Raw genomic sequence first — 21633 nt, 5'->3', positions numbered from 1 at the left:
TCTCTCCCTCTCTCTCTCTCCCTTCCCCTCTCTCTAAAAATCAGTAAGTATGTTCTCAGGTGAGGGTAAGGAAAAGAAAATAAAAATAAATAAGTAATAGCACCATTGTACCCCGAGCTCATAGAATTCCCCATGACATTCTCCCCCTGTCCTGGCTTCCCAGACTGTCTCACTGGATCAGTGTCCATGATCTTGCACTTACACACCCCACAGAGAGACCCTCAGGACACCCCACAGAGCCCTGTGGGCTCTCTGCACCTCCCTGTTGGGGAGCAGATCTGGGGCGGGCATACCTCGCCAAGACCCTCTGAGGCTAATGGGTGTCGGCAAAAAGCCACCTTCCCCCCTCTGCCCCAGGTTCCAGGCCCCGTGATCAACTTCCAGTCCCTGCGCAGTGGAATCAGGAGTCTGAGAGTCCCGGTACCAACAATCCCATTTTAATCCATGTAAGTGTATCCTGTTTTTATATATAGAATTCATACCAGATGCCAGGGCTCCCACTCCGACAGCCTGTATTTCACAGTGCTCGCATGGTTACCCCAAACACAGCCCAGCTAAGGTAACCCAACCCTCGGCCGCTGCACCCAAACCAGCCGCATTTTAAGCACATGCCTTATTGACATTCACCAAGCGTTACGCTGCTCGCTGGAGCAGGCTGTGGCCTGGACGCAAACTATGGATTCATCAGCCGGGAACGGTCCTTTGTCCTGTGCCAGCCCTATGGGGAAGGCCAAGAAATGGCAGACAGCGTGGGGCCACGTTCAAGGAGCCTGGAGTTTCGCTGGCCAGGACACACATGGCACACAGGCGCACACATGTGTGCACACGCAGTTAACCACTTAAGCAAGAAGAGGTGGATGAGGGGCGTGGACAGGCGGTGCCTGGAGCCTGGAGGCGAATGAGCTGTCAGGTGGACCTGGCGGTCTTCTGGGAGGAAGAGGAGCTGGCTATGGGTGGCCCTGGCAGGCTTCCTGGAAGAGGGGAAACTGGAGACTTGAAAGATGAACAAGACTGAGCAAATGCTGAGCGTGCCCTGGCCTGACACCAAGATGCATCTACGCACTTGACTTAATTAATTCCACTTGCCGTGCTCATGAACAACTTCCCCGACGCCCAACAGCTCTGAGTGCCTTCTAGCTCGGCTTTCTCAGGCTGGTTATCCCCCCACCCAGCCTTCGCACTTTCTCGTACCCCCACCCCCAGGGGCAGGAGTTCCCGAGCACTGTCTGCCTGTCCAGGCTCCCGCCGGCCACCTGTCCAGCCCCGAGCCAGCACCTGGGGCCCGGGTGCCAGGGACTTGTGATCCACCCACCGCCCACCCAGCCGGCCCCTCCCGATCACTCCTTCATGGCCGTCCTAGGCTCGCCGCCCCCACCCCCCAGCACACTTTACACACGGCTACCCAAATCCTGCAAAATCACTGTGGCAATTTTTAGGATATTTAACATTTTTACAATGTAGAAAAGCAACAATGTCCAAGCTTAGCTGGGGGCAGGGGGACCCAGAGAGATACACAATGAGGCTTCACCGTGTGAAAGCGCTGGGAATCGTATGGAATCCGTAGATCAATTTGGGGGACAGTGACCCTTGGAGACATTGTCTTTCTACCCATGAGCATTGATTTACATCTTCTTTGGTGTCTCTGTAAAATTTTATTATTTTTTGCATCCAATCTTGCACGTTATTACTTACGTACAATTCTAGGTACTTTAAATAAAGTTCAAAATGTCATTTCTTAAAAATTAGTATGACTATCAAGAAGAGTGACTGAAAAATTCCCATGAGTCTTATGATAAAACATGACACCTCAAAAGATACTTCGGCTGGGGTGGGGACATGCTTAGGGCGACTTGGAAGCGGCCCCTCCCCCCGCCACTGCCCCCAGGCAGGAAATCCTATTTCCCCTCCGAGCGGAAGTGGGTGAAAAACCACCGACCTGGCTGAAGTGCAAGGGACCTCAGAGAGATCTGTGCGGCACCCCCACCCCGAGTGCGTGTGAAGCAGATGCCCGGCCCACCGAGAGGTCCAGTTTCTCCACTTGGAGTGCGGTACAAGAGCCATGCACTGGACTGTCCGGAACAAATCTCAGAGATCTTAAAAGGGCTGGAAACGTCATCACGACATCCTCAGAAAATCATGCCCGGGCCCCTCTCGGAACCTGCTCAGTGAAGGTGGGAGAAGTATCTCGCACCTACACGCACTCGTGTGAGCAGCTCCTTGGAGCCAGGGACCCCGCATTCCCGTCAGGCAGCTCTCGGAGGCCCGCGGCCCCTGGGCTGCTCTGTCCCAGGGCAGGGAAAGCCACCTGAGCCCTCGTGTGACCAGGACAACCACACGATTCCAGAGACGGAATGCCACTCAAGCCTCGGGCTGTCTCCCAGCTCAGACGGCTCCCCGGGGCCACAACTGCACAGTTGTCCACACAGTCGAAAGGGGAGGCTGGACGTTTACGACAACAATCAAACCCTGGGTTTCCTTTAACTGAACAGATGTCCTGCCTTTTACAGGGAGCTCAGCACTCAGTGTGCAGGCCGGAAGGGGCTGAGCCCGATGGGACCCTCGATAATATCTCCGAAGGCCGGGAATGACTCCGCACCTCCCGCCTCCACCTCAGCCCCCCAGACTCCCCTACATGGATCCCACCAAATCTCCACCAGACCCCAATCTCCCCGAGTCCAAGCTGTTAGCGGTTCCCAACCCCATAAAACCCTCCGTGGTCACGACACCTGGCCCAGTGAAGCCCCCCCCACCCCGCCCGCTCTGTTCCACCCACACACCTGCCCAGGACTCTCTCCGGGTCTGACTCCTGAGGCAGCTCAGAGTCCTCTTCCTCCCGGCTCAGTCCCCCGGTTCCCGTGGTCCCCAGCCCCCCGTCCTGGCCCCTCTAATCCTGACACACACACACACAGGCTCACACGCACTCACATGGGCACACATGGCCCTGTGGGAAGGTGCCAATTAACCCTGAGGCCCAGGCAGGTTTCCAGAGCAGGGACCACATTGCAAAGGTCAGGGAAGCAGGCGGGCAGGAAGCGGCCAGGGTCAGGGTGGAGGGTGGAGCAGGAAAGAAGAAATCAGCTGCAAAAGATGAAAAGAAAAGGAGGCGGTGTGTTTCCTACACCTCAGAGCACAAAGCGACGGGACAGTGCCTCCCGGTCCCTTCACACCGGCACAGGCGGCAGGACGTCCGGCGTGCCAGGGACAGGCCGGGACCTCTGCTCGAGGAGAAGCCTGGGGCGGCGGCTCTGGGAGGGGCCAGGAAGCAAGCAAAGGCCCGGGACCTGACTCGGACCCACTGGGCGCCTGCCAGAGGGACCCCCGAGTGTGAGCCAAGGCAGCCCACTGCCCCCAACAATCCCTCAGAAGGTCCCAACCCTGGCCCAGGGACACTGCCTGTGACTGTCCCCAGGACCTGGGTCCCCATGGATGAGGAAGCAGCCCGCCCGCCCACACAGCACAGGACCAAAGGGCCAGTTCGCAGTGTCGTCTGGCATCCGGTCCGACTCGGACAAGGGGGGACCCAACCCACGCCAGGGCCGGTTACCAGAGCCACGGCACCTTTGCCAAACCCCAGCCCCCGAACGGCGGGGAAGTCGGCCGGTCACGGAACACTGCTCGGCGGAGACTTTCCTGTGAGGGAAAGTGCTTCTCCCTGACAGCCATTTCCTCTGCTAAGTGCGTTTTAATTGGGCAAATATATATATTTCACCACGGCGGCCGGGCAGGTGCTGACAGGGAGGAGGGGGGCGCGGAAGCAGAGGCCCAGGGGCCTGAGCGGGAAGGAACCGGCGGCCAGGGGTCACCAGAGGGCACCTCCGTCTCTCCCGCTCACACACACACACACACACACACACACACACGCGTGTGTGCGCACACACTCACTCCGCAAGCCCTCAATTAGCAACCGTGGAATGTTCCCCACTCGGGGACACCTAGGACAAGCTTCTAGGGAATATGACATTTGATTTATGTCTGCAAATGTGCGTTTCCTCTAATTAGGAGGTTCAGGGCAGAGCAGGGGAAAATATGTATTTCAGAGTCCCGGTTGGACTTGCCAGAAACCAGCCTGTTACTAACATTCTTATTTTCGACAAAATATAGCATTCTGATTACATACCATTTTGGTTCCATGGCTCCCAGCCTGCCAGGCTCCCGGAAGTGGCCCAAGGCCACGGCAAAGCCTGAGAGAAGCGGCCCTGGGATCCAGAGGGACTTGGGGCCCCGTGGGGGGGGGGGGTGGGGGGGGGGCTGACTCTGCTGGTCCATCCTGGTGGGAAGCCAGTCAGGAGCTTTCACCCCAAACCCCGAGGCTCCAGGGAAGCAGGCCTTAGGGCAGCAGGCGGGCCAACCGAGGGGGCCGGACCTGATGGCACCACCCCCTCGGGCCTCCATTTCCACCTGTGTCCAATGAGGGGGCTGAGGTCTGAGCCCAGCAGCGAGCTCCTTTAAATGCACCCGGGACTCATCGGCCAGTGTCCTTCGGAGACGGAGGACAACGCTGTGTCATCCACATGGCGATGCAGAGGCAGGCACCAGGGCCTGGGCCTGCCCTGAGCAAGTTCCTCGGGCTCTCTGCAGCCTCAGTGTCCTCATCTCTACGATGGGGCAGTGGTGGCCTCCAGAGCCAACCAGTGACCCTCCCTGAGAACCTGCCTGGTCCCCAGTAAATGTGCGATAAATGTTCTCCCTTTTTACCCATTAGGCCAAGATGTTTGTGTTTCAGGTGTTCTAAGGCAGGACGCATTAATTAAAAAATAAGGATTCCATTAAACGCACGCCCCAGACAAAGCAGCGCCACAGAGGACGGCCCCAGTGCAGACCAGGTAACCACGCTGCCCTGAGTGGAAGGGGGTCTGCCAGCCGTCTCGGCAAACCAGACAGGTTGGCACTTCTGCGGGTTCTGTGTGTGCACATCTGTGTGTTCCTGTGTGTGCACACATGTGCTTCACAGCTCTCCCAAGGAGTACACACGCACACTTGGTCTCAAGAAAGCAGTGCCAGACCGAGCAGCCAGGGGGGCCCGAGGCCCCGCTGGACTCTGGGGACACCCGCTCAGTCCCACCTGGCGTGGCCTGGAAACCTGTCCTTGGGGCAGGGACCAGTGTTAGATGCCAAAGAGACCAAAAGGAGGGGAAAGGGGCCAGAACCAGTATCGGGCCCCAGGGTCCATGCACGCCACCCAGACGCAAACCTTTCGTTCGAGGCCACACAGCCAATGCTAGGACCCAGAACAAAGGTGCAGCCTGCGGGACGCCCGAGCCGCCACCCTGCACGTTCCCACCACAGCCCGCAGACCGCCAAACCCCAGCCATCCGCGGGCCCTCTTCCCGGCTGGCAGAGAGTGGCGGTTTCCACCGAGGGGGTGGGAGGAGCCCTCCCCCAGCCCACTGGCGTCTCCCCGCGTCCGCACAGAGGCCTCATTGTTCTGCCTGCGGAGGAAACTGGAGAGCGGAGCTCACGGTGCACTTGGAACTGGCAGAAAAGAACATCTGGGAAAGGAAACACATTTCAGAAACAAACATACCTTTGTACCAGCTTTTATTTTCTTTAAGTGTTGCACAAAAATCATAATAATGAAGACGTGCCAAATTCGCCATCAAGCTGCAAAATCTCCTTTTTATGGGCAAAACCAGGAGGCTCTGCTTGCAAACGACCTCCTGTTCCTGAAAAACAAGCAGCTGCCCGGGTGCTGGGGTGCACGGGCCAACCAAAGACCCGGCCTCGGGACCAGCCTGTCGGCAACACGGACGGAACCCAGCAGACACAACTCCAGCGTCCCAGCTGTGGTCTGCTCGCAGCCTCCTGCCCCCTGCCCTCCCTCGGGTGCTGGCCTTCCTCCAGGAGCCGACGCTTCTCAGGCGGGAGCACCCATGCGGGTTGAGGGGCTGCCTGCAAAGTGCAGCAGCCGGGACCCACGCTAAGTGGGTCAGACGATCGTAAGAATGAGGAGACGCCCATAACTGGGGGCCCTCGGGGCCCTGGGGGAGCTTCTCCCGCGGTGCTGGAGACCCTGCCGACAGGTCGAGGAGAGGAGACAGAATTCCCCACAGAGAAAGCCAGACAAGCCCCCGGTGATACGTCCCGGTCTCCGCCAGGGAGCACCCTTTTATTTCCTTTTTTAAATTTATTGATTTGAGAGAGAAAGAGAAACATCAATTTGCTGCTCCACTTATTCGTGCGCATTCATTGGTTGATTCTTGTAAGTGCCCCGACCAGGGATTGAACCTTGGTGTCACTCGGTCCTCAAGGAGGTGGGACGACTGTCACTCCGCTTGACAGACCATGATGCTGGGGCACCAGGGGCTCAGTGACTAGATTCTTTCTGCACCAACTTAAAAGACATCCGTTTTGCATAGCGCAGCAACTGGTCTCCGCGAGGGAGGGCGGAACACGGAGCAGAATCAGACAGCGAACGTGTCCCCTCTGCGTTGGGGTGGCCCCTCCCACATGCCCAGAAGGAGGCACGGCCCACGGGCTGTCCAGGCCCCTCGGGACTGTGGCCTCCCGCCACCTGACCACATTTCCTGTCCAGGACGACCCCTCCGCACTCAGGAGGAAGACGTACACAGCCGCCCCCTGCCTCCGAGGGGGAGCCAGGCCAGGCTGGCAGGCCCACAGGCCCCCGGGACTCATCTCAGGGACACCCCAGCCCCAGGTGCCACATGAGCAGGAGGCACAACCACCGGGCGTGACACTGGGTGAGGTCCAGGTCCTCCTCAGACTCAGGTCCCCTTCTGTAGGACTGGGGTGTGGACACACCCAGCACTAACGTCACACAGCAACCCAGGAAGCAGGACTCCACTCTCCCCGGGAACGCCCCTCCTGAGGACCACGTGGGTGCCTGGGGGTCAAAGCATGGAGTGGTGTGTCCCCCACATGACCTGCAGACCTCCTCCAGGGCGAGGGCCTGCCTTTCACGGGCTCACTCTGCAACCCACAATCCCGCCCTGAGCCTCCACCTGACCGACCCTACAGACCCACACTTAGCGAGGTTCCCAGGGTCGTCAGAGCCGGTCCGGGCTGTCCCGGCTAAGGCACTGCGAGTGCTGTCCCAGACGGGCCCCGCCTGCCCGCGCGCCTCCTGTTCCCAGGGCCTGGTCCGGAGCCGGGCCCAAGTCGCCACACCTGCTAGAGGCTTAAGTTACTCCCGCAGCAGAGGCGACAACAGGAAGTAGGAAAGCCGTGCCTGTCCAGCCCGGAGCAGGCAGGTCCGACCTGGGCTCCTGGCCAGAGGGAAGCTGCGGGGGGTGGGGGGTTGGGGGGCACCAGACTGCAACCTGCACACAGAAATGGGGGCGATGGGCTGTGTCCCCCACATTACAGCCATGGCCTGGGACCCAGCCTGGCGAGCAGCAGCTCTCCGTCCAAGTACCTGCCGGGCGCAGAGCCCGGTCGGCGGTGGAGGGGTCGGGCACTGACCAGCCAAGGCGTGTCCGGGCTCCCGCCCTTGCCTTCAGGGGAGAAGCTGACCAGGTAGGAAGGGAAAGGGCAGGTGGGCAAGCTGCCGTATTTGGGGGGACTGGAGAGAAGAGGCCGGGCCCCGTGAGCCGGCCAGGCTGGCTCGTCAGCAGACTGTCAGAAGCAAGGCGGCAGGGACAGAAGGCAGGCTCCCTAAACGTCCTCCACGGAGGGAGAGGCAGGGGGTGTGCTGGTAACACCAACTAAAAGACGATGGCCTGAGGACGCAGGGGCAAAACAGAGACGGCCGCCGCCCGCAGCGGCCCAAGGAGAAGCGCCCTCGGGCCGGCTCCCCCAGTCGCAGGGCGCAGGAGCCCCTGTCCCTGGCCTCCACCAGGCAAGAAGCAGCTTCGCTCCTGGAGCTCCACGCGGCAATCAGACAGTTGACACACCTTCACCTGGCACCTGGACTCAGACCCACGGGACTGAGCTAGGATGGTCTCCACCAGGATGCTCTTTGGCTGAGCTGAGCCTGATTCCGGAGCCCCAGGGGCTCTCTCCCCTGAGAACAACAATTAGGATTGCCATAATACTCCTAACAGCTAACAATTATTGAGTGCTCATGGGTGGCCCTTCACAGCCTTGCCCGTCTCATCCTCAGGCATGTCTCTGGGGGACACTGTACGACACCCCAGCAGGTGAGGAAGCTGAGGGCCAGAGGGGTTAACTCGCCTGCCCGCAGCCACAAAGCTGAGTAGAGCCAGAAACTCGAGCCACAACAGGTGGAGGGGCCCAGGGGTTCCGGGCCCAGGGGCTGGGCGGGCAGCCCCAGGCCCCCACTGGGATTCCTCTGGCTGCCCCTCAGCTGTCACAGCAACGGGGCGGGGGGCGGGGGCCAGGCAGTGAGGCCTCGTTCGAGGTGCCCGAGACGGTATCTCTAGAGGGCGGCACTGGGCACGGCCGCTGGAGGGAAGCACACACCATTCCACGTGCAGCACGTGGGGTGGGCTTCTGCGTGTCCACTGGTGACCAAGCTGGCCTGAGGGTCTACAGACAGGTGAGAACGGACCGAGGCCCACCTGTCCTCTTCACCTACAAACAGCAGGAGCAGGACTTTCCCAATGTGTCGCTGTCCCTTGAGGACCTCCCTGCTTCCCCAACGAACACACCACATCCTGCGATCCCAGCCCTCGGAAGAGACCTGAAGCCCCTTGATGGTTAGAATCTGACTAGAGATCACCTGCCCAGGAAAACTCCACCCAGGTAGGGTGGCTTCCTAACGAGATCCTTTAGGAACAGGGGTCCCCCCTCAGTCACATTCCATCCTGACGCAGTGCAGCTCCAGGCCTTGGTACACGGAGAGGAAGCCACGGGAGCTGGCCCACGTGGGGAGGCAGGGGCCCGTGGGAGGAGCGCTGGCCCTGGGGACAGCTTTGAGCTGGCCTTTCTGAACCCCTGCAGAGGGAGCGAGGAGGGCCTGCCTGGAGCCCTGAGCCTCCTGGAGGCCAGCCCCGCCTGAGTCCTGGAACAGACCCTCTTCGCCCTCCAAATCAGCTGCTCCCACCTGGGCCCGAGCGAGCCCAGGGGACCGCGAGGCGAGCTGGCTCCCGGAGGCACTTCCAGTGCTGAAAGCCGGTGGAAACTGCGGGGTGAGGGCCTCCCGGAAACCCTGCAACAGAACTCCAACCAGCTCTGCGTGGCGACCGTGCTCGTCTGGGATCAATAAGCAGGAAAGGTTATTACTCAAATGCACTTTCCTGGAAAGGAGAACGTCTTTCGAACAGAGGGAACATTTTTTAAAAACTAGAAGGGGGAGCCCAAGAAAGGGGAACTGCTCTGTTCTGCTCTCTCACTTCGAGCAGCCTCCTGCGCAGCCCTGCACTCGCTGCACAAGTGCCTCCTGACCAGGGCGAGAGGACTGGCTGAAAACGCACCCGCCGACTGTCCACCTGCTCCGCCCTGCACTGTCTGGGGAACGCAGGTGGAGGCCACCCCGGGCCCGCCCCAACCCCAAGTCTCCCTGCGGACACGGTGCCCCGTATCCATCGCCCAGCAGGTCGGGGGCCAGGGCACAGGGTGACATGCTTTGGGGCTGCTCTGTTCACAGACATTAGGCCCACTTTTTTTTAGTCCTCACCCGAAAATACGTTCACTGATTTTAGAGAGAAAGGAAGAGGGGGCGGGGAGGGAGACAGAGAGAGAGAGAAAGGAAAGCATCAATCAGCTGCTTGTTGTGCACGCCCTGACAAGGGATCGAGTCCGGCCAGGGCTAGTCCAGGTTCCATCAGTTCTGCGGGGGGACGGGCAGTACCGTAGTCACAGCCTGGGGCACCAAGATGACCCAGGACCATGCTCCTCTCTGGGCAGAGGGTGCACAAACAGGTCCCCTGTACAGGGGTTGCTCCCTCGAAGGGTTAGAGCGCTGGCACCTCGGCCTTCATGGGCTGACCTTCTGCCTGGCCCATGGGGGAGGCGAACTCTGTGCAAATGCAGGTGGCACCATGAAGGCCAGGGCAGACTGCCCCCCGCCCCCCCAACCCCCAACAGCAGTCAGCAGTCCCTGCGCCCTGCCCAAGCTGAGCGCAGCAGCAGAGAGTCAAGCAAGAACGAGAAGGGGGCTGGGGCAGGGGGGCCCACAGTGGCCGGGGGCAGGCGCTGCCTCTGCCTGCTCCCCCACAATACAGCTCGGGCCCCCCAGAGTCAAGGGGCACTAAGCAAACTCACTCGGAGACCTGGGCAGCGACAACTTGGAGGGGACAAACATCAGACGCTCGGGGGTGGGGGGTGGGGGCATGGAAGGGGCAATGCTCTCTCAGGACTTAAATTCCTGAAAGTGCATTCAAAATAACCCTTATTCAGCCCTGGCTGATGAGGCTCAGTGGATTGGGCGCTGGCCTGTGAACCAAAGGGTTGCGGTTCGATTCCCAATCAGGGCACATGCCTGGGTTGCAGGCCAGATGCTCAGTGGAGGGCACATGGGAGGCAACCACACACTGATGTTTCTCTCCCTCTCTTTCTCCCCCCTTCTCCTCTGTCTAAAAATAAATTTTAAAAATCTTTTAAAAATTTTTCCCTCATTCAGACCCCCACTCTGTGGCTATTAACTCAAAGCATCAAAACCTTTTGTTATAGTACGAAAATGTGTTGCCCCGTTCTTCCTGCTCTTGTGCACGAGACTGAAAATATGCATACAAAGTTTTTTTTAAAACATGAGAAAAGGACGAGCAAAGGACACAAGCCCTACCGTGACATCACGGAGGACCTGTGCTGTGGAGGTGACTTTCCGGTCGAGTGCGTTTGGGATGCGCTGAGTTTCCCTGGAGTGGGCCTTCTTCGGGTCCCTGCTCAGGAGCAGGGGCTCCTCCCAGGGACAGGGGACCACTCTTGGCCTCGTGCATTAGGACAGGGGCTCTACGACCTAGGAAACAGCTGGAGTGGAATTCGGGATGGAGGCAGGAGCTCATGGCACAGGAGATTTCGGGGCCAGAGGAGGGAAGGACGGGTAAGATTTGCACCCCAAAGAGGAGGCCGCGAGATGGCTGCTAGGTGTCTACTCCACAGCAGACGCCATGCCCGTGCACGGGATTTTCAACGCCCCACTGAGCCATTTCCTGAGGGTTCTGCTAGGCCGCTACCACCTCCCACCTAGGCTCCTGGAGGGGTGCAGCCTGGGGAAGAAATTAAAGTGGCTCACATTTTGTTCTGAGATGAACTAGAGGAAGGGCCAGTGATTTACACAATAATTGTACGTGCCTTTGGGTAATGCTGGAATTCGTTCGTAACATTGCTTGTTTCGGGCAACCCAGCGCGATGGGCACCTCTGATCCGCTCCAGGCACTGCCAGGGACCCCAGAGGGAAGCTCCGCCCCATCGAGGCCACAGACGAATCTGGGTCCACGGCCAGGGACCTGCTTGCTTGTTGGACAGCACTTCTAACGTCCAGCCCTCGGACACCTGTTGAATGTCACCATTTACTGTCCCCAGATCAAAAGATCAAAGGATGGAACCCGATAGGCTGACTCTGAAGTTTATCACAGAAGAGTAAACGTACAAGAAGAGTCAACACAAGTCGTGTTTTTTGTTTTTTTTTTTTGAAAGAACAATGAGGGGGGAATTGCGCAATCTGAAATTACACTCTGATGCTACACAGATTAAAAAACCTGGCGTGGTGCCTCAGAAAGACACCCACAGGTCGAGGGAGAACAGAAGGTTCCAGAACCAACGACCAAGCATCTGTGGACTTGGAGCACGAACGAGGGACATTTCAAATGAACAGGGACCACTGCCTACGCCCCCACTGGTGGGGGCAACGCCAGGACAGCGCAGGTTGCTACCTCATACCCCACGGGCCCTCAAAAATCAGACAGAATGTCTGAACACGAGACACAGAACAGGAACGATCCCAGAAGAAAATAAAGGAAGACGTATTTCTAATCCAGGGGTAGAGAAACAGTGCCCAGACCCAGAAGTCACGAGGTAAAAGACAGTTTTGATTACATTAAAACTTTTTAACATCTTCAGGGTAATAAACCACCAAAAACAAGGATGAAGGACTAGCTACAGACCAGAAGAAAAATCTGGAAAATACGTATTCACAAAGAATAAACATCCACAAAAATAAGCACCTCCCTCAAATCAATAAGGATAAACGACTCAACAGAAAAATGGGCTGATGATAGGAGCGGGCGGCTTGCAGAAAAACAAACACAAATGGCTCCATAGCCAGTCATGAGGGGCGTCCAAACCAAAATGTGTCACAATTTTTAGCCACAGGGATTTAAAAACAATAGAATCTGGTCATGGCCGGCACTGGAGACAACAGAGGAAAGCGCGCCTCCCATCGGTGGGGCCCGGTAGGGTGTAAACTGGGGCAGCCTTTTGTGGGAATGTGTCAGTATCTACTCTTTGACCAGGAATGTGTCCTGCAGAAACACTGTAGCCACGTGCACAGACGCATGCGTGTGGGGGTGCTCCCCGCGAGGGCCTTGCAACTGCAACAGAGCCCAGAAAACCAAAGCAAGCGCTGCTCGCTCCTCCACCAGGTCTTAGTCTGGCCGGATGGTACACACTTACTCTGAAATAGCACTTGGCTTTTAAACAGAATGAAGATCTAAAAGATACAGAAAATGGTCCAGGCTGGTGTGGCTCAGTGGATTGAGCACTGGCCTGTCAACCAAAGGGTCGCCAGTTTGATTCCCACTCAGGGCACATGCCTGGGTTGCAGGCCAGGTTCCCAGAAGGGAGTGAGCGAGAGGCAACCACAGACTGACGTTTCTCTCCTTCTTTCTCTCTCCCTCCTCCTCTCCCTAGAAATAGATAAGTAAAACCTTTTAAAAAAAAACGGACAGTAAGCTTGGGCCAGGACGTGGAGAAACCAGCACTTCGGTGCCTCGCTGTGGGGAACGTAAAATAGGGCTGCTGCTGTGGAAGGCAGTTTGCTGGCTCGGAAGATTAAACACAGAATTGCCACATGACCCTGCGGCTCCAAAAGGGCAAGCAGGGGCTCAAACAGTTCCTTGCTCACCCACGGTTGCGGCGCCATCACTCACAACAGCCAAAGGTGGAGGCAGGCCAAGTACCCAGCACCAGACAGAGGGAGGCACAAAGTGTATCCACCCAGCGGAATATTACTCAGACATGAAAAGGAATGGCGCTCCCCTACCCACCCCACTTGGACGAAGCTGGGCAGCAGCCCTCTAGGGACAAATAAGGCAGACCTGAAAGGACAAACGGGTGTGACTCCACAGAGACGTGGTGTCCAGAACAGGCTAGTCCACAGGCAGAGCAAAGCAGCTTAGAGGTTACCAGGGGCTGCGGGCTGGGGGACAGGGGGGGACGGCTTAATGGGGACAGTTTCTGTTTGGGGTAATAAAAAAATGTGGGGGAACAGATGGTGGGGATGGTGACACCACACTGTGACTGCAATTAATGCCACTGAACTGTACACTTAAAAATGGCTACAATGGCAAATCTTGTTATACACAGTATACCAAAATTTTAAAAAATAAGGGGTCCTGAATTTTAAATAATTGGGTAGGAAAAGGGGACAGCAGGTCCCCAGGAAAGCAGTCCTAGACCCAGCCCGTCCCTGTGGGACGAGGCCCCGAGGCAGCCCACTCTGGGGCACACCACGGGCGGGGCTGTGCCAGGCCAGGCCAGAGAGGGTCGTGGGGATGGCTCTGGGCCTCGGCACGAGGAAGGGCTCCCTGTGTGGCCGGGTACCGGGGGTTAGCATCGACCTGACGCAGGCTGAACGGCCTGCCCACGCGTCCGTACCTGCCGCCCGGCACGCAGAGGACAACATGCGATCACGCCACCTCCAGCTTGGACAGGACCCTGCCCCTCTCACAGCCCCACACAGTGGGTGCCGCCGTCATCACAGACCGATGGCCCACTCCAGGCGGGCAGGCCAGCCGCCCAGGGCCACTGAAGGGGTATTTTCTGATGACCATCGAAGGCCTCAGGTGCAGCCGTGAGTGCTGGCTGGTCCCTCAACAGCAGGACACAGTGTGGCGGCAAGGGACTCGGAGTTGGGGAGTCGGGGGCCTGGAGGTGATGTCCGGCTCAGCCACATGCTGAGGCTCGGGGCGCAGGCCCCCACCCCCTAGGAGACCTCTCTACCCCTGAGGCAGCCTCGACCACCCCTCATAAACTGCACGGTCTCCCAGTGCCCTGCACTGCCAGCCCCAGAGTCCAGCCTCAGGCTCCTGGAGGAGGAGCCTTCATCAGATTCTCAAAAGGGTGTCAGGGACCCCAAATGGCAATGCCTCTATCCTCCATGAGCAAGTTCTTGCTTCAGTTTAATTGCTACAAAGTTCACACCAAGGTGAGCAAAAAGCACTCAAACAACGTCTGCTGACTTAAATACCAAGCAACGAAGCAGATAAAATAATACCCAGAAAGTACAGAACCCCCCCCCGCCCCTCACAGGTGATGTTACCATAGCAACCTCTCAGAAGGTCCAGGCAAGAGGGGACAGAGTACTTGTGATGTGGGCACAGACTGGTCACAACTCAAGGTTCCAGCGCCACGAGGCCGCTGCCACCTCAGGAGCTCGAGGCACACCCTCACTGGGCGGGGTGAGCCCCTGGGCAAGCCAGCGGAGAGCTCAGTCCCCTCCCGGGTGACAGGTGGTCTGGGACACTTGGGAACCAAAGGCCAGCCGGGAGATGCACAGATAACAGGGGTGCTCAAGGCTGGAGACCAGGCAGAACCTATCTGGGCAAGGGTGTGCCCCGGCTGGCACACACCCCACATGGCTTAGGGGCACGGGGGTCCCCCACTTACAGGGGGAAGGGCCAGAGCAAGGTCCACTCCCGGCTGAGGCTCTGGGCTGGATCGAAGCTACCAGCCACCCATCGGGGCAAACCACACCCAACACAGGACCCCCATCATCTTTCACCACCACCAGGCCCCCACCTGGACGACAGTATTAGGAATTGGATGCTTGGACACCTAGGGCAGGACCCCTCGCGTCCTTCCCACAGTGGCCCATCTTGAGGGAGCGGCCTCCCTGAACCACTGGAGCCCTGCAAGGCAGAAGCCAGGGTCCCACTTTTGCAGGTGTGGAAACTGAGGCCAAGAGCTAGCAAACCACTTTCCACAGCCGAAGAGACAGCGGAGGCAGGTCCTGGCAGGGACCCTGGACCGCAGCTGCCTGCGCTGTCAGCTCTTGGACTGCACTGTCCCCAAGACGGCCCCACAGGGGACGTCTCCAGCAGACACACCACCACCTTCTGAGCCGAGGTTCCACAGGCCCCTGGAGGTAAGGGGCTGGACGAAGCCCCTCCAGCCCATCAGGGCCTCCCCGTCGGGCGAGTGTGTTGGGTGACAGAGAGGCCTCGCCAGCCACAGACACGGCTGCTCCCGGAGGTCCCTGTCACCCTGATCGCAGCACGAGGTCCACCTCCCAGACACCCCACTCCCCGGAGGCCGGAGCCAGTGTCCCCTCAGCTCCCTTTGCCATCAGATCCTGCCTTAGATCCCCTGAGGGGGGAGGATCTAGGACAAATCTGCCCACCTCCCTGCCCTTAGAACAGCCCCCGCCCTCCAAGCCTGAAAGGACACCATGGCCCCCAGCTGCATCCAACAGACTGATCCATCAACGGGCCGGTGACAGCAAGTGACAACACAGTGTGCTCTTCCCTTGCGACAAAGATCACCGAGCTGCAGAAAGGACAGGGCGCTGACCCATGGGACAACGTGGCCGAGCCTCGACACCCTGGCTCTGAAGGCCACGCACCATCCAGTCGCTTCCATGCAGCGCGTGCAGCACAGGCAACTCTTCGGGGCACAGGAAGGCACAGGGTGAGGGGTGGAGGTTCATTTGGGGGCGATGAAACATTTGGTGGCTCATGATACCACACCGTAAAATGTACAAAATGCCCCTGAACTGTACACTTTAAAATTATTATTTTTACATCATGTGTACTTCATCTCAACTAAAAAAAAAAAAAAGGTGAGTTTAACATCTTTCACCTAGGACAGATCTGACTCCAGACTGTTTCCTAGCCCCCCTGACCAAAGTCTTCCAGAAGCTTCCATCACCTTCTGGCTCACGTCCAGACTCTGCAGTGTGATCTGGCCTCTTTCAACGGAGACCACCTAGTCCTCGAGGACAGGGCTCCAGACCACGAGTGGGGGGCCCCTGGGTCCAGCTCCGCCCTAGCTGCACAGTCGGGGAACACCTGGCACAAAGGCCGGGCCTCCCCTGCCCGCCTACCCACCGTAGCCCCAGCACTCCACACAAGTGCCCAGAGCAGCACCAAGCACAGCAGCAGCTGATACAGTGCCAGGCTGCCAGTGCCACTCTCTGAACTCGTGGTAGGATGTATTATCGTCCCCATTTTACAGAAAAGAAAACTGAGGCCCACAAAGGGGAAGTCAGGTGTCCAGCTCCCACCCCCCGCCAAAGCAAGCACCAAGACCCTGGGCCACTCAGGCTGCCTTGTGCTATTGGCCACCTGAGACCCCCTCACTCCGGCCCAGTGATAAATGGATCAGACAGCCGACCAGACATCCAAGGTCACACAACGAACAAAATCCCAGACTATGTAACAACAGCATGTACACCTTCCAGGTTAGAAAGAGCAAAGACCCTGTTACACCACAGGAATGGACAGGCTCTGCTGCCCCCAGTCCCTGCCTCACTCGGGACAGGGGTGGCATAAAGGGTTTCACACTGGCGTTTAATGGTCCCAAACACCCAGTGAGGTCAGGGGCACCAGGTGAGGGCACCACATACAGAAAAGCTAAGTTGTCCAAAGTCAACCAGCGGCTGAGCGGAGGAACCAGACTGTCCTACCCCAACCCCCACTCAGCCCCGGCAGCCCCAGCTTCGGGCAGGAGTCCTGCACGCCAAGTCCTCACTAGACTGCACAAGCCCCCCTCCCAGTGTGCAAATTCTGCGAAATGCCTGAGCAGTGACACAGTGCAGCTGAAATTAGACGGGCTCCAAATGCGACAGGATCCCCACAGCAAGTGTGGGACCGCATGGGCTGACCGGGTGAATTCTTGGATCGGAACAGGAGGGCTGCGGGCTCGTGGGCCCTGCTTTGGAAAGCAGAGGGTCCTGTGCAGGATGGGGGCTCTCTTGGGGGACTCCACGCATTTGGCTAACACCTGCCAGCAGGGCCCTCCCAGGCGGCCAGACTCTGGGCACCCGCAGTAGCCTCGCTGGGGGGCCCTGGACAGGTTGGGCGTGGGAGCGAGTGCTGCGGGGGAGCGGCCTCGGCCATTCCCAGCACCGAGACCATGAGAACAAAGGCACTTCCGTGGGCTCACAGCTTCGAATTGCAACAGGCTGCAATCAGGAAAAATAATTAGCTACCAACTTGCTGGCTCCACTCCAAACAGAGGCATAAACCGAACCCAGAACTCAGGGACATAACCCACCCACGACAGTCCCTGTGGACTTGCTGCGAGATGCTGCCTCGTGCTTCCATTTTAGGCCCGGGTCACCACTTCGGCCGGTGCTCTAAAACCTCGTGAAAATAATCAACTCTATTTTTGCCTCACACACAACTGAGCCCCGCAGATGTGATTCTTCTCCTTTGGAGCTTGAATCACACACTGGCAGGCATTTGCCCCCAGCAATGTCCCCCCAAAAGGTACAGGAACTCCAAAGCTTCAACAAAGCGCAAAGCAACAAACAAGAGCCTGCTGAGAAACCCCACCTTTAAAACAAACACCCCCCCCCAAAAAAAAGGTCTCTCGCCTCTGTGATCCAGGCATTTCCGGAAAGAAAAGGCACAGCACCGGCCTGAACTACCCAGATACTGGCATTGTTTCGAGTGCTTCATCGTCACCTTGTTTTGCTAGTATTGGACATGGCCGAGAAATGTAAACAAGCTCCTGAGACAGACAAACTGGGGGTGAAATCACCAACGGTCTCTAAGCTTGGGCTGAGGGACAGGGGCACTTGAAGAAGCCATACATTCTCCGTTCTCCCCCCCCCCGCCCCAACAATGTAGGAGCCGCAGCACTGGGAGTGTGGCCACAGAGCCAGGCCAGGACACCTCCCTGCAATGTCCACACCAAAAATATTCAGGGAGACAGCTGTTTGCCTTAAAGAGGCCCAGACAAAGGGACCCGAGGTCCCCCCCCCCAAAAAAAAAACCACAGCAAGCACAACTGCAGTCCCCAGATCCCCAGAACACTGGACTTGCTGGCCATGTCCACTTGCCCAGCCACACTCCAGAAAAACAACCCTCACGTCTGAGGATAATGATTTAGGTAGCGAGAGACTTGCTTCAAAAACCACATGGCAATCTCCAAATTAAAAGAACATGTGTAGCATTTCACAGGCGCTTAGGTTTCCTGAGCCCTCCTGACCTCAACTCCACCCCTTGGGACACACCAAAAGTCGCACGGAAAAATCCCCGGCCCTCATCTCCCCAAGGGCGTGCATAACTGAGGTAATAACTGAGGAACAAGCTCGCGGCCCCACCACGCCGTTCTCTGGAGCCACGTTCCCCCGCCGCGGCCCCACGCTGCCCGCCCCGGGGGTGGACTCCGGCCCGGTGTCACTGTTCGGGGCCCCAGTAGCCAGACGGGTCGTCCGGGCACCTGGCAGGTGTCAGTCCGTTTGGAAACCGACAGCAACGTAGATGAAAGGCCAGCGCAACAGGCCAGGCCGCCTGGCGCCGGGTCTCAGAACTTTCTCAGCAACTTAAATCAGTTCTTGGAGCTCGCAGGCCGGCCGCACGGCCATCGGAAACAGGCTCGCCAAATAGTTCCCGACGCAGGGCGGCCAGGCCTGTCTCCGGGCCGAAAGTCCTCGCACACTGCCAGCCCGCTGGGCAGGGGTCCCCACGGTCCCAGCACGGCCTCGCCCGCCGGCTTTACGCGTGCGCACTTCCGAGCGCGCCCCGGGGCTCGGGCAGGTGAGGACCCGCCCGCGCCGCACCTGGCGGGGACGGCGCCGCCCGCGCGCCCTCCTCGCCGCCCCGGGACGCTCTGGACCGGGCCCTGCGTCCCCGAGAGGGGCCCGGACGGTTGAGACAAAGGGCCGCGCGCGGCACCCAGGCGGCGGAGACAGCGGGGGGCGGCGGGAACCCGCGGCGCGCGCCCCAACTCGCCCCTAACTTGCAAAGTCGCTACCGCGCGCCGCGCACTTGGCCGCGAGCCGCGGAGCTGCCTGGGCGCCCGGGCCATTGTCCCTGCGGCCCGCGCCCACCTACCCGCAGCGGGGGCCAAGCTGCAACACAGCGCGAGCAGTAGCAGCGGCGGCGGCGGCGGTGGCCGGGGTGGCGCCGCCTCCATGTTGTCCGGGGCCGGCGGGCCCGCGCCGCGCTCACTCGGGCTCCATGGCGCGGCGCGGCGGCTCCTCGCGCGGCTCCCGGCGCCTGCCGCCTCCCCCTCGGGCGCCGCGGACCAGGACGACGAGGGAGGAGGGAGGAGGCGCGGGAGCGGAAGCCGCGCCGCGTCTCCGCCCCCCGCCGCCGCCTCCGCGGCCCGCCCGCGCCCCCCGCGCCGGCCGCGCCCTCCCGCGGGCGCCCCCCGGAGCCGGCCCGCGGCGAGGCTGCGGCAGCGCGTGGTCCCCCCGGCTTTCCCTGAGCCCCCTGGTCCCCTGGGGACGACCGCGGGGGCTCCTCGGGGCGCGGGGTCGGGCTTCGGGCTTCCACCCCTCGGGGTCCGGGGCGCTAGTTAAACCCCGGAAGCAGGTGGGTCACCTGCGGGGCCGCATGGAGCTGGCCTTTACCCGTGGGTAAACTGAGGCACGGGGGCGTGGGGAGGGGTGTTGCCCGCGGGCACGCATGGAGGCGGTTTGGTAGCTGGAAGCCAGGGACCGCCGAGCCGGGTCTGTGCGCTTTCCCGCGACCGCAGCCACCTCCACGGGGGCGGGCCTGGCAGCCCTGAGACACCTGTTCGCACTGGCGAGGGCGCCCGGGAGGGCACGGTTGGGATGGCGACTGCGTGTGGGTCCTGGGTAGGGACAGAAGCGGAGGATGGGGAGACGCGGGAGCTGTACCAGGTGGGATTAGAGTGGGCTTGGGGTTTTGCTATTAAACTAATTGAACGCCCTGTACATTATGGTAGAGAGACTGGGGCGAAGAAGACACGCAGGTCTTCCCAAGACGCCTCCAGGCGGCTGAGCAAGAAAACCCCCGAGGGTGGCAGAGCTCGCCTTTGACTCATCCAGCAGGCAGGCACTGACCTCCCCCAGCGGACCCCTCCCTGTGCCCACCTGAATATCGAGGTCCGTCTGCCTGGACCCTCAAGGGACAGGGGAGTCTGGGAGGTGCCACAGCACTGGCTCTGAACCAGGCGTCCTGGAACCAAGGGCCCCCTGGACAGGTCTAAATATACCCTTCCCCCAGGAACACTTCCCTTCCTTATGGAACAGGGCCTGCAGTGCCTGCCTTGGGGGTGCACGTGTACTGTCGGCAACGCCTGGGTGCTCACCAATGCCAGCACCCACATTTGTCATGTGTCTGTGACGACTTACAAAGCCAGGCAGCACATCCCTATCCTGTGGGGTTTACATGCTGGGGAGGGAGACCTGCAAAAGCAAGCAGACAGACCAAGTTCGAGCCCCAGACACCATTAACAGACTGAGGAATGCCACGAGAAAAATGAAGAGTGCTTGGCTGGGACATCTGGGGAATCCTGACCTGGGGAGGGAGGGACCTTCGACAAAGGAGTGGCAGGAGCAGCCAGCAGGCCGGTGTGGACCAGGCCTGGATAAGGAGTCACAACCTACCCCAAGAGCAGTGGTCAGTCACTGCAGGCCTTCGAGGAGGCCAAACTCCTTGCTGACTTCTCTCTCATACCCTCTGCCCAGCCCGGGGAGCACTTCCTGTTGGCTCTGCTTCCAAAACAGATGCAGACTCCCAGCATCTCTTCCCGCACCTCCGCTGTCACCCCTGGGTCTCCTGCTTCCCACCTTGACCCCTTCAGCCTATCGGAGAGCAGCCAGAGTGAGCAAGTCGGAGTGTGTCCCTCCTCTGCTCAAGAACCTTCCATGGCTCCCATACCAGAAAAGAAGACAGAGGTCACTGGCACCTACTGGGCCTGATCTAGCCACACCTGTCCCTTTATCTCTACAACCTCCTGATGCACCCTCCGTCCTCTCCCCCACCCTGCCCCCACCCTGCTCCGGCTCCCACGCTGGCCTCCAACGCTCCTGCCTCGGGGCCTTTCCACTTGCTGGAATTATCCCAGGTGTCCGCCTGGTTCCCTTCACACCTCCAATTCTTCAGGCAGGCTCTCTGGGCCCCCCTTTGAAAATTGCAAGTCAGACGTCCTCCAACCCCACCCCCCACCAGCACTTCCTATTCCGTTTCTCTGCTTTCCTCTTTTCCCTTGCACCGACATCTGACACGCTGACTGCCAACCGTTCTTCCCTCCACTGGGCTCGAAGCTCCAGGAGAACAGATCTTGTTGTGTTCCCTGTGTATCCCCTGAGCTTCGACCAGGCCCTGGTGCAGAGCAGGGACTCAGTGTTTGTTGAATGAATAAGTGAATGAAGCAAAAAGATCTGATTTCCATCTATTTTTTTAATATTTATCTTTAGAGAGAAAGGGAAGGAGAGAAGGAGAGAAATATCAATGTATGGTTGCCTCTTGTGAGTCCCCTGCTGGGAACTGGCCTGCAACCCAGCCATGTGCCCTGACTGGGAATCGAACCACGATCCTGTGGTTCACAGGCCCTCAATCAATCCACTGAGCTACACCAGCCAGGGCTGATTCCCATTTATACAAGGAGCACTCTGGCTGCGGAACAGGGACAAGA

At 59.2% G+C, this 21633-nt stretch overlaps 1 protein-coding gene across 1 annotated transcript in view; it reads right to left on the bottom strand.

Annotated features, from left to right (window-relative positions):
• The window catches only part of LRP5 (LDL receptor related protein 5), an 86141-nt gene extending 66852 nt beyond the window's left edge, over positions 1–19289 (bottom strand). The window contains exon 1 of the mRNA XM_037135209.2: positions 19080–19289. Within this exon, the coding sequence (XP_036991104.2) occupies positions 19080–19161 (82 nt within the window). The 5' untranslated portion in view covers positions 19162–19289. The remainder of the gene's footprint in view (positions 1–19079) is intronic.
• Between the last annotated feature and the right edge of the window lie 2344 nt (positions 19290–21633).

The sequence above is a fragment of the Artibeus jamaicensis genome, unplaced genomic scaffold (genome assembly GCF_021234435.1).
Source record: "Artibeus jamaicensis isolate MK-2021 breed Jamaican fruit bat unplaced genomic scaffold, CSHL_Jam_final contig_3109, whole genome shotgun sequence".
Taxonomy (NCBI): Eukaryota; Metazoa; Chordata; class Mammalia; order Chiroptera; family Phyllostomidae; genus Artibeus; species Artibeus jamaicensis.
The sequence above is the reverse complement of the archived record's forward strand: the minus strand, read 5'-3'. Positions and strand labels throughout refer to the sequence as shown.